Source organism: Sinocyclocheilus rhinocerous, unplaced genomic scaffold, assembly GCF_001515625.1.
Source record: "Sinocyclocheilus rhinocerous isolate Xijiao unplaced genomic scaffold, SAMN03320098_v1.1 scaffold2161, whole genome shotgun sequence".
Taxonomy (NCBI): domain Eukaryota; kingdom Metazoa; phylum Chordata; class Actinopteri; order Cypriniformes; family Cyprinidae; genus Sinocyclocheilus; species Sinocyclocheilus rhinocerous.
In genome coordinates, this window is record NW_015648277.1 from 438,803 (window position 1) to 451,057 (window position 12,255).

At 35.3% G+C, this 12,255-nt stretch overlaps 2 protein-coding genes across 4 annotated transcripts; both read left to right on the forward strand.

Moving 5' to 3' along the window:
- The first annotated feature begins 1,168 nt into the window (after nt 1-1,168).
- usf1l (upstream transcription factor 1, like) lies at nt 1,169-7,008 on the forward strand. 3 transcript variants are annotated; one of them, XM_016514301.1, is made up of 11 exons: nt 1,169-1,197; nt 1,684-1,741; nt 2,024-2,070; nt 2,700-2,818; nt 2,894-3,019; nt 3,126-3,273; nt 3,980-4,034; nt 4,129-4,187; nt 4,329-4,423; nt 4,739-4,867; nt 5,929-7,008. In XM_016514301.1, the coding sequence occupies exons 2-11, from the start codon at nt 1,737-1,739 to the stop codon at nt 6,013-6,015; spliced, it is 870 nt and encodes a 289-aa protein (XP_016369787.1). In that variant the 5' UTR covers nt 1,169-1,197; nt 1,684-1,736; the 3' UTR covers nt 6,016-7,008. The 3 variants fall into 3 exon arrangements, with proteins under 3 accessions (XP_016369787.1, XP_016369789.1, XP_016369788.1); XM_016514303.1 differs by having other exon boundaries at nt 3,141-3,273; XM_016514302.1 differs by having other exon boundaries at nt 1,173-1,214.
- Nucleotides 7,009-9,475: 2,467 nt separating this feature from the next.
- Nucleotides 9,476-12,031, forward strand: LOC107709686 (junctional adhesion molecule A-like; the record flags this gene model as incomplete). Its single annotated transcript, XM_016514267.1, has 5 exons — nt 9,476-9,587; nt 9,725-9,865; nt 9,974-10,176; nt 10,976-11,078; nt 11,817-12,031. Coding segments are annotated over 5 exons (774 nt in total), but the record flags the coding sequence as incomplete, so codon positions are not given.
- Between the last annotated feature and the right edge of the window lie 224 nt (nt 12,032-12,255).

Consider the following 12,255-nt stretch of genomic DNA (forward strand, 5'->3'; position numbering starts at 1 on the left):
TTTGACTAAGGACCAAAACCTGGACATGTACTGCAAGTTCACTCCAGCTTCAGACCCCAAGCTCCAGAAGACTTGCTACTACATGACGGAGAATAAGTTGGTTGGCTCTACCAACATGAGCACCATCCCAGACAGCACCTTCAAAAACCGTGCCACTGTCTCTATAGCGGAAAACGTGTGTAAGCTGAATTTGAAAGGTTTCTCGGATGACAAACCCAAAAACTACACCTGTTTCATCAAACAAACTGCCACACCAATGTCAGTCTCTGCAGTCGTGGACAAGAGTAAGTAACAAAACTTTAACATTTATTAGCATTTAACATTTATTAGGCTACATCTTGCTTTTCCCTTAAATACATTGTATATTTATTGACCAAGTAGATTTTGCAGCTGCACAAGTACATTTTAATTGGCAACTTAATTGCTTGGAATTGTCAAGGAAGCATACTTTAGTTGTTTTTGTGCATTTTTAAAAAAAAATTAATTTACTTATGACTTTTATTGTAATTAATCCGTGACTGACAGATGTTGATAAGGCTGCTCTGTTTTTTTTTTCTTCTTTTTTTCCAGGTAAGCTTCAGACTTGTTCTGCCTGGTGTGTCATGCAACACAGTGGAGCAGCGCTCCTGCTAGCTTTCCTCACTTTCCCATTGTTGTCAGAGCTTCTCTGAGTCTAGATTGTATCTCTTGGTACAACACCAATCCCTAAAACAAATTATAAATCCTCTAGCTTGTACTATAACAAAGTAATCTGTGTGTTTCCTCCCTCAGAAATTATGAAAGATGTGGATGTCAAAAACACTGTCATGTGATGCATGTCCCTTACATAACAACATGTAAAATTATGTACCTTGGATGTGGGATTATGTTTTATAAAGTGAACTCACTGTTTGACATTGTTTTAAGCATGAATTCTAAAATGAAATAAAGGTTGTATTCGGATTGGGATTATGTGTTGGTGTTATGAAAGATGTCATGTTTATTTGTTGCAGCGCCTTACAAACATTGTCCTAATAAACTTCTTTCAGTACAAGTAAAATGATGACGCTGTGTATGGCGCCATCTAGTGACTAACATTAAAATCTAGAAAAACTTGCACATGCGCAGTAAAAGGATATGTCGTCTGAACTAGTGATGGGAAGTCCGGTTCTTTTCCGCGAACCGGTTCTTTCAACGTTTGCTGCTAACGACAAACGGGTAACTCTCTATTAAATGTAACCAGGGAATGCTTTTTGGGGGGTAAACTAATATGCATTATTATTAGTTATACATACAAACTTTTAAACGGGATGGTTTTCACGCATTTGTTTTTTGCTTAACGTTAGCTCAAATGCTAAATCGGTTCTTGTTTTGCTTCTTGCCGAGTTAGTCTAAGTAATACTAATGTTGGCGGTATAAGTAATATCACAGTTAAAAGTAAAAATGAATGATGGACAACATACGTAATCAGTTCGCAAAGTGAGCTGTGTATAGCTTTGCGGGCTGTTTCTCAACACATCGGTGTGATGGGAGTTTTAACGCAACGGCGTAAAAAATATATAACACGTCGCCGACGCCACACACCTGCTATGAGTTGTTGGACATTTTTAAGAGCAGGATGTAGCCTCAGTCCAGTTGTGCTAGGTTTAGGTATCAAATGTGCTCATTTGCTTTCCTGTTGTTTACTGGCTATTGTTTTTGCAGTGAATGTTTACGTTTGAGGACCTCGAAGCCTTGACCCCAATTTGCTTAAAAATATGAAGTAAGTTTCACCTTCAGTATTAACGTTATACTTAAGCCACACCTTATGCTCATCATACCGTTGAAATCTGCACTTCTACAATGTTATCTGGAGAGATTTTATATCCTCTAAAAAATCAAGACGTCAATGTAAATATTATACAATTGTAATGTTTATTTTAAACACTTATGCTGTACTATATTGTAATATAAACATGTCCTAATACTTAGATATAGTTATCTAGCATTATAATTTACATTCCTTAATAATTCTATATAACGTACATTTTTATTTCCTTTTTAGAAACCACAATAGTCCTGATCCTGAAGATTCTCCCATACTGCAAGACGGTGAGATGCTCAAATTGAACTGTCCATAAGTCCCTTTGTCATTCTGGGTGGTAGTGTGTTTAGGGAAATGCACAACATAAAAATGCTTGGGTGACGGTCAGTCTTTAGTTTCAGTTTTGTTGTGACAGCTTACCGCCTGTTTAGCACCATCTAGTGCTAAACAAAGTATATACCGTACATGTACCTGCACATGAAGATACAAACTTTACATTCTCTCAAGCAAGAAAAAACCCATCAGTAGATTCATTAGGGTGACCATACGTCCTCTTTTCTAAATTGCCTAAAAAGCATGGGTTTTGGCTTTGTTTTCCTAATGTTTTCATACTTGCTAAAGGTTATGACTGAAAAGTCCAATACCATGCAGGCATTGCACATAATCGACCAATCGTGGCATGCGAGAAGGGTGGGATCTTCAACGAATAGTCAAAGCAATGCAAATGCACATAATGTATGAGGACTGAGAGAGCATTGCAATAGGGAAAAAAAGCCAAAACCCTGACATTTTAGGCAATTTAGAAATCCCATCCAGGACATGCCCGGGAAAACGACTACATTCAACATCAGTGAGATTGTTGCTGATCAAATACCTGACCTCTCTACTTCACAAAAACTTCATGTTGCTTTACCAGGTGTTGCTGAAACAGCAGATGACCCACTGGCTATCACAGCCATCCAGTCAGCTGCCGCATTCTCCACAGATCAGCAAATTAAGTATCATCTTGTAAAAACGGAAGGAACAGGGGGGCAGGTATGTGGCCCATGTATGCATGGTAAATACAGATCATGGGATGTGATGATTAAACCCTTGACCTCCATGGTTCAGGTGACATACCGGGTGATCCACTTGGCTGACGGGCAGGTAGAAGGACAGGCAGATGGGGCTGCAGCAGTCAGTGTGGTGACTGGGTTTCCCACAGTAACTCAGGCAGCCACACCACCTGTAACCCAGGTATTAGTTGTTTTTAACAGCAATAGAAATTTGAGCTTGTTGCTGAAACCTTTTTATATCAAAGAGGTGGTTGTGCTAGTAGGTGCTTGTGTGCATGTATTTATAGGCTGTGATCTCGCAGTGTGAGAGTCTAGAGGGAGAGACGTCTGAGACTCAATACTACTATCCTGCCACCATCTCTGACACAACTGCCAGCACCATGGTCACCAATCTCCACACAGCTGATTCGGTACTGTCTCAACCAACCTCTGCAGGTAATGCCAAACTACATTTACAAAATCATTCAAATTCTAAAGCTTAGAAAGGACACATTATATTTGATCTACGGTGACAGTAAAGACGTTTATTATGTTACAAAATGTTCAGACATTTCTTTCAAATAAAGGTCATTCTTCTGAACTTTCTATAGAATCCTGGAAAAAAATGTCATGGTTTCAATATTAGGTGGCATAACTGTTTTTAACATTGAGAATAATAAGAAATGTTGCTTGGAAGCCAAATCAGTATATTAGAATGATTTCTGAAGAATCGTGTGACACTGAAGACTGGAGTAATGGTTGCTGAAAATTCAGCTTTCCCATCACAGAAATGAATTACATTAAAAAACATATTTAAATTGAAAAGTTATTTTAAATAGTAGTAGTATTTCACATATTTACTGTTTGAATTATATTTCATTTAAATAAATGCCTTTGTGAGCCTTTGCCTTCTTTCATTAAAACAATCTTACCAACACAAAATGTTAGTGTACATGATGTGGTTTCTAGTTATTCTGATAGTTTGTTGCAGAAAAGTGATGGATTTTTCTATGAAAGTAGTTCCCTTGCAAAAGGTAGCATTATTATATACAGCTAAAAAGTGAAAGTTACATGCTTTTAATTATATTTTATGTCTAATGATGCAATTATATCAACAGTTTATCATTTTTAGATTCAGTTGCCTGACTTCATTTTCTTTCAGGTCAACTCTATGTAATGATGTCACCTCAGGAAGTTCTAGCCACAACACAGCAGAGGTTGTTCTCTCATATCACATACATAAAACCACCTGTCCTATCACAGTATTCTGTTTCTTCTCAACGTCTTCAACGAATCCTATGTTCTTCACAGTAAGTCGGGAACACCGCGTGCTTCCAGAGGTGACAAGCGGAGGGCTCAACACAATGAAGGTTATTCTGTGTCTTGTTTGAAATCGGGAGCTCCACCTCATTATCCAATCCCTGCTGCTCTATTTCATATTAGACTGCAAAAGATTTATCTTTAAACGTGTCGTGGAGTTCTGTCTGAATGTAAGCATTTTGTCCCCTCAGTGGAACGCAGACGGAGGGACAAGATCAACAACTGGATTGTCCAGCTTTCCAAAACAATTCCTGACTGCAATGTGGATGCAACCAAAAATGGTCAAGTAAGCTTAGTTAGCACAAGCCACCAGCAGTGAACGTTTTATTCAAAGGTATAATGTACAGTGTTATTGTAGAATAACGAGGATGGTATACATTTTCTTTAATATTTTGAAATTTTTTATTTAGATTTTTTTAAATTTAATTTAATTTTTTTAGTTTTTGTTTAAAATTTTTAGTTTAAAACTTATTCGTTTTTTTAGATTTTATGTCTTTATAGTTCCAATTTTTGAGTTTTACTTTTTGTATTTGTACAAATTTTTAGTTCAACTAAATGAAACTTTGAAATGTCTCAGATTGTCTTCTGCTCTTCTGTGTAGAGTAAAGGTGGGATCTTGTCCAAGGCATGTGACTATATCCAAGAGCTGCGTCAGAGCAATGCAAGACTGGAGGAGGAACTTAATACTGTGGATAGACTGAGGATGGACAATCAGCTTCTCAAACAAGAGGTAACTTACCACTTCAAATGATAGAGCGTTCTGAACATTTTAGTTATTCATTTATTAAAACTGATATTGTAAGCATATTTTCAGAATCAAATACTTTAAAGGAACACTCCACTATTTTTTAAAATAGGCTCATTTTCCAACTCCCCTAGAATTAAACAGTTGAGTTTTACCGTTTTCGAATCCATTCAGCCGATCTCCGGGTCTGGCGGTAGCACTTTTAGCTTAGCTTAGCATAGATCATTGAATCTGATTAGACCGTTAGCATCTCGCTCAAAAATGACCAAAGAGTTTCTATATTTTTCCTATTTAAAACTTGACTCTTCTGTAGTTACATCGTGTACTAAGACCGACGGAAAATGAAAAACTGCGATTTTCTAGGCCGATATGACTAGGAACCATACTCTCATTCCGGTGTAATAATCAATGATATTACGCAGTGCCTGAAAATAGGCTTATTGGAAGTTACCTAGCTGGGACTATTTTCAGGCGCTGCATAATATCATTGTGCATGCTGCACCCATGGTACGGCAGCAAAGTTCCTTGATTATTACACCGGAATGAGAGTATTGAGAGTAGTTCGATAACGGCCTAGAAAATCGCAACTTTTCATTTTCCGTCGGTCTTAGTACATGATGTAACTACAGAAGAGTCAAGTTTTAAATAGGAAAAATATAGAAACTCTTTGGTCATTTGAGCGAGATGCTAACGGTCTAATCAGATTCAATGATCTATGCTAAGCTAAGCTAAAAGTGCTACCGCCAGACCCGGAGATCGGCTGAATGGATTCGAAAACGGTAAAACTCAACTCTTAGGCTCATTTTCCAACTTCCCTAGAGTTAATTTTCAAAAATAGTGGAGTGTTCCTTTAATGAACAGTACAGGATGACTACTAGCTTCCACTATAACCACAACAACTACTGCTGCTAATAGCACTTCTGAAGTCAAACACATAGCAGTTCTGCACTTTTTTTATGTTGGTGGGATTGTTTTAAAGAAAACGGACAAAACTGATTCATTTTCTCATACAGTCTCTCTTATGCCTTGTCTCCACCTACACACAGATGGAAGAGTGGAAATCAAAGAATCAGATGATCAGAGCCCAGTTAAGACAGCACGGCATAGTGGCAGCATCAATGGACTCTCAGTGAAGAACCGCAGATCAACTATACGCTTCTCCTGCTCTGGTCTTGTCATTAATTCTGTTTATTCATGTTTGAAATGACATGTAAGTAGTAATTCTTACCGTGGACAATCACACTTTTCTCTTTGTCTCCTTCACTGTTCACTTCACACGCAGCCTTTGATTGTTTCAGATTATTTCCAGAGTGGTCTGGTATTTTAACTGCACTGAAATTATGTATAATTGTCAGATCTGTATATTTGTAGATCTGTGTCTAAAGAATGATCATACTTTGAATGATTACACTGATGGTGTTTCAGATGTTTTTTTTTTTTCAGCATTGAAATGTGTTTACATTTTGGTGACCTTCATTTTGTTCTTTAAGCAAAATTTTATTGTTTTATGTCTATTCAGTTAAAGTTGTTGTTGAAACTATTTCTTACGCAATGCCTTGACAATCAACTTAGGCCAAAACACCAGCTTTAAAAGTTTGGTCATTTATATTGCAGTTATGAAATGTACACATCCCAGTAAATTTACACAATGTCTTTACATAATATTGCTTGATCAAATTTTTATTGAACTTCATGTAAAGATTCATAACTCAAGTTTGATGACGTTTTAAAGGTAAACACTGGTAGATTTGTTGATTTATTTAACTCAAATGTTTGGTAAACAAGCACAAGTGCACAGCTTTGGTGAAACTGGATCAGGATTTAAATACTGTATATCAAAAACAAACAATTACAAATTATTAATAATTACTAATAAAGCAGTTGTACTAGTTTGAGCCTCAGATTTTATCTGTTGGTACAGCAGATTCTCATATACTATTATTAACAAGAGAGTGAAAAGGTTGGCTGGAACAAACAAGCTTCTGGTGAAGACACAAAAAATTGCAGGCTGGACATTGTTCTCTTGGTGTATGTGCTTAATAATGTAATACATCACATACAAAGTATCGTATGTATGCATGTAAATTCATGCATAAATGAAAAATTATTTTCAATAATGCAAGTAAAATAAAGCCATTTGGAAGTTAATGGCATACTTTTTCAATCTACATTATAACATACACATTTTAAATCCTTGTAGGCCTACATACACTGATCAGCCACATGATTAAAACAACCTGCCTAAAATCATGAAGGTCCTTCTTGTGGTGCCAAAACCTTTGAACGTGTGGTATCTGGCACAAAGATTTTAGCAGCAGGTCCTATAAGTCTTGCAAGTTGTGAGATGGGACAAGATTTTTTTTGGTCCAGCACATCATGCATTCTCAGATTTGGAGGCCAAGGCAACACCTTGAACTCTCTGTCATGTTACTCAAACCATTCTTGAACAATTTTTGCAGCATGGCCACCGCCACTAGGGAACATCACTGTCATAAAGGGGTGTATGTGGTCTGCAATAATGTTCAAGTTGCATTTTATTATGAAATTTGTCTTAAAAGTGATACAGTATATTTTATGTGTATATACTCAAATATATTTATAACATTAAAAATGTTTAGCTTATATTTACAGTATCTGTTGCTGAAGGGGAATAGTAAAATGAAGAATCATAACAAAAATACCATACACTTTTCTTTTGCTTTTATGCACTAGTCAACATTCTAACCGCATGCTCGAATCACATTTTACACAAATGGATGTCTGGGTCCACAACTTCTTCTCAAAATATAATAAGTCTTAGTTTTTGATTATTAAATGATTTCACAACTATTAACCCTCATCCTCTGCTCCTGTAACAGATCCTTCCCTCTCGGGTCAAAATGACACTACTAATTTTATTTTTTATCTAGAAAGCTTATATTGCTAATTTTTTTTTTAAATATTGTTTTCTTACTATTTATGTAGTTTTTTTTATTCAATATTTATTTTATATATTATATGTGCTTTATTCAGCACATATTCAATATATTTTATATAATTAATATATATATATATATATATATATATTTAATTCAAACTGAATTTGAATTTTAATCTAAACATGTATATTCATAAAATTTGATGACAGTAATTTCTCAGAATTAACATACCGTATTGACCCGAATATAAGACGATGTTTTTTCTTGGAAATACATCTGAAAAATTTTCCCCCATTTTGTGTCCCCCCCACTTCTCAAACCAAAGTTACACCCTTGCCTGTACGTCTTATCATGTGCGTAACTTACTAAGTACAGTATATTTAGAGTACAAAGACATATATAGAACAGTCTGGACTCCTAAACAGGGTTCATTCTGAGAACGATTTCCAATTATTTGTCTAGCCTCGAATCTGTTTACTTTCATTGCGTCAAGCAGCGGGAACGTCATAGCGTCGCGTTTCCAGCCAATCACACACGGGGTACAGGTAACACAGTAACCTATTAGCCTTTCAGTTTATCTAGTTTTGTAGTGGCCTAACAAATTAACAACTGCAATAAAGTTCTGCTAAAATAATTTAAAACCAGTTATAATTTTTAATAAGATAAATATTCTGGAAGACTTTGTATAATTTCAGAGTGGATATGTTGACTTTCGTCTTTGCCTCTCTATCTCAGTTACAGGTAAATTAGGCCTAATCCATGTTTTCAGTATTTGTTTGCACGATATATATATATATAAAACACGTCGTATCATTGACTGCTATCTTTTGTCTGCAGTGAATTATTCAGCCTAAACGTTTTTTTTTTTGTTTTGATACTGTCAGTTTCCATCAGTGTTTTTCTCTTTTTTTATTTAATTAATAATAATTTACTAATGCGTATAGTATTTGGATGATATAAGTCTACAATAACCGAAAACGTAACATTATTACTTTGCCCTGTTCACAAATGTTGCCTAATTACATAGTAAATTCGACAGCGATTTTTGCCTTTGAACACCTGGCAAAAGTGTGCATTAAGTATTCAGAAGAAATTAGTAGATTAAATACTGTTTCAACACTGTTGAAGAGTAATATGTTTACTTAAGTGTTGAAATACTTCTTGTTTAATACTACTACTTGCTTTTGTAAGATTCTTCTTGTCCTGATGCTTCTATTAAATAGAAAAATAAGTGGCTGGCCTAGATGAAGATAGTTCTTTCTTAGACAAAGAAATCTTTCTTACTGATGAAATTAAGGCTTGAAAAGCTCTCTTTCTGTCTACAGGCCTGCATGCCACTTTTATGGTTACTGTTGGTAATCCCTCAGTAAAAGTCAAAGAGAATGAGGGTAAGTTTCATTTTCTTTTTTTTTGGTTTATACTTGCCGTTCAGTTACAGCCTAATTGTTTATGTGTAGCAGTAATCAGATAAATAAAAATAATGGAGAAAATCTGATGTGTCTGTATTGGTTTTGCACTATAGAGAATAGCTGTTTGGGTTGATTCAAGGATTCAGTTTTTGATGTGAAAAACATTTATGCACAAAGTATTACTTGTTTTCAGGAGTTGACTTGCTAATATTAGTCTGTTTCTCTCTTATTCCGAGGTCACCGTTGCCACCAGATCCAGTCTGTATCCAGATCAGAGTGCCTACACTGCTGACTTTGGAGCAACACCCAGAATAGAATGGAAGTTCAAGGATCTCAAGGGCTATCAGTTTTTCATCTACTTTGCTGGAATGATGACTGGTATAAGACTTTATTATTGTCATCCAGTGTCATCATTGTAACCTGGCAGTAGCATTTCCTTATTGTGTGTTGACGGGTCTTATTGTAATGAACATAAAAAAAAGATATTGCATTATGCATCTTTTTTCTTTTTGTAGCTGAATATGAAGGCCGTATCACTGTGTATGATGGAGGACTGAGATTTAACAAGGTGACGCGAGCAGACAATGGAGACTATGACTGTGAGGTTTCTGGCAATGGTGGATATGACGAGAAGACCATCAAACTTACGGTCCTTGGTAAATCTGAATAGTAAAAAAGTCATTTTGCAAAGATTATTGCTTTGATGAAATAATGTAATACACAAAACAGTCTTGTCATCCCCACTGTAATTCCCTCCACTACAGTGCCTCCTTCCAAGCCTGTATCCAGAATCCCTTCATCAGTCACAACAGGCAGTAACGCCCGCCTGACCTGCTTCGACACAGATGGCTCCCCTCCATCCACCTACAGGTGGTACAAGGACAACACTCCCCTCCCTGAGGATCCAACCAAGTTCCCCAATTTTAAGAACCTCACCTACAAGATGAACGTTTTCAATGGTAACCTGGTGAGTGTTTATCTACAATATTAGAAAATACATACATACATATATATACAGTGCTTAACAGATTTAATAGACCACCACCACCCGATTTAAAGTTTGTGCCACAACTACCCTAAACTAACAGTATTGTCGATTACCAAAATCATTTTTTATGTTTCTGTAATGGTTAATCCACAGTAGTGTTTCTAATGCTAAAATATAATTATTGTTGTTATCCATGAATTTTCATATGTACTGTTTTACAAGAAAGGTAGAAAAATAGCAAACCATTTAATTGTTTTATTCACATGCCCAATTACAGTCAATAAATACAGTCTAGTAGATTTAAGCACTATATGTGCTTAACAAATTTATTAGACCACCTGTCATAAAAAGAAAAAACAAATAATTTAGCAATCTGTCAAAAACTGACAATTTAAAAAAAAATCTTTTTACTGTCATTTATTAGGCAAATAACAAACTGAAACAACTAAATAGTCTTTATTCACACATAATAACCAAAAAACTATGGCCTTGATAACAGCTTGCATTCTTGCTGGCTTAGTTTTTATGCACTTTTCCACAGTTTCTGTTGTTATTGACTGTAATTGTGCATCTGAATAAAACAAATTATAAAGTGCTTAACTATTTTTTCTGCCTTTCTTGTAAAACAGTAAATTCGAAAATTCATAGATATCCACAATTATATTTTAGCATTAGAAACAACACTGTGGCTAATTAGTATATCATTTTTTTGTATATGCCTCCTCATTGTATTGAAAGATAAATTATATTTGTAAAACTGGATTCTTTGTGTTATCAGGAGTTCCCAAATGTGTCTAAACTGGATACTGGTTCATATTTCTGTGAGGCCAGTAATGGAGAAGGCACTCCTCAGCGTGGCGATGCAGTGCTAATGGAAGTCCGTAAGTAACATTGTCATTGCTTTCAAATAATAAATGCACATTTACACACTAAGTGGCAGTTATAGGACTTCCAGAGTCACCAGAGAATGTGCTCTCAATATATTATCAACAACAATATATATAATAAATAATAACATAACTTAATAATAATAATAACTTTTCAAATCATACTACTCAGTTCACTTCAGTTGTCACTGCACGACAGGACTTTAGATAACTACAGTATACTTCCATTGTACTTTAATCTCACATTTGATCAGATCTACCACCTCCTCATTTTTTTTTAATATAATGCAAGCAAAAAATATAAATCCTTAGCATATATGGGGCAGGCTGGTTGCACAAACATAGCCATTAACCTAAGTACAGTTGCATTTTTAGAAGAATATAAGGCCATCAAATCTTTTTTTTTTTAAATTAACAAATTGTTAAAAATGTTTAAAATCATTTTCTAAACATGGTGCAGGAAGTAAAGAAAGAGATATTTAAAAGAAATAATACAGCAACTGGAGGACAACCGAACATTATACATAAAAAAGGACAACAGAAAGTTATAGAAGTGTATGCGGAGTATTTTGGGGATTCCTTGGAGTCAGTGAGAGCAGGCCAGTCCATTGCCTGAAACAAAAGAAGAAACATCACTTCCTATTGCCATTATCACAGCTCTTCTTGTGAGTAGTGTTGTTTTCTGCTAGTTTTTCTAGCTACTTTTGAGCTAACTTTGTTTTTGTTATATAGGTGATGAGGACAACAGCCAAGCACCAGCTGTGAGGGGCAGCTTGAGCACGGAGACCCAGAATGTCCCAAGCAAGATCACCATGAACCACATGCTGGAAAAACAGTATGGTGTATTCATGTTGCAAGAGATGAAACTAAAACTAGAGATACAAACGCTTGAATTAGAAATAACCAAGTTAAAGTTGGAGCTGCAAAAACTTGGACAAGAACCTTAAATACCATTCAACATTGCTGCTCTGAATCCAGGACTTTATTTAATGTCATGACTTCAGATGTTTTTAATTTTGCTAATCAATTAAATTGATTAACTAGAATGATCTAGCATTTATTAGTGCCATGTTCAATATTTTCCACTATATGTGTGTGTGTGTATATATATATATATATATATATATATATATATATATATATATATATATATATATATATATATATATAT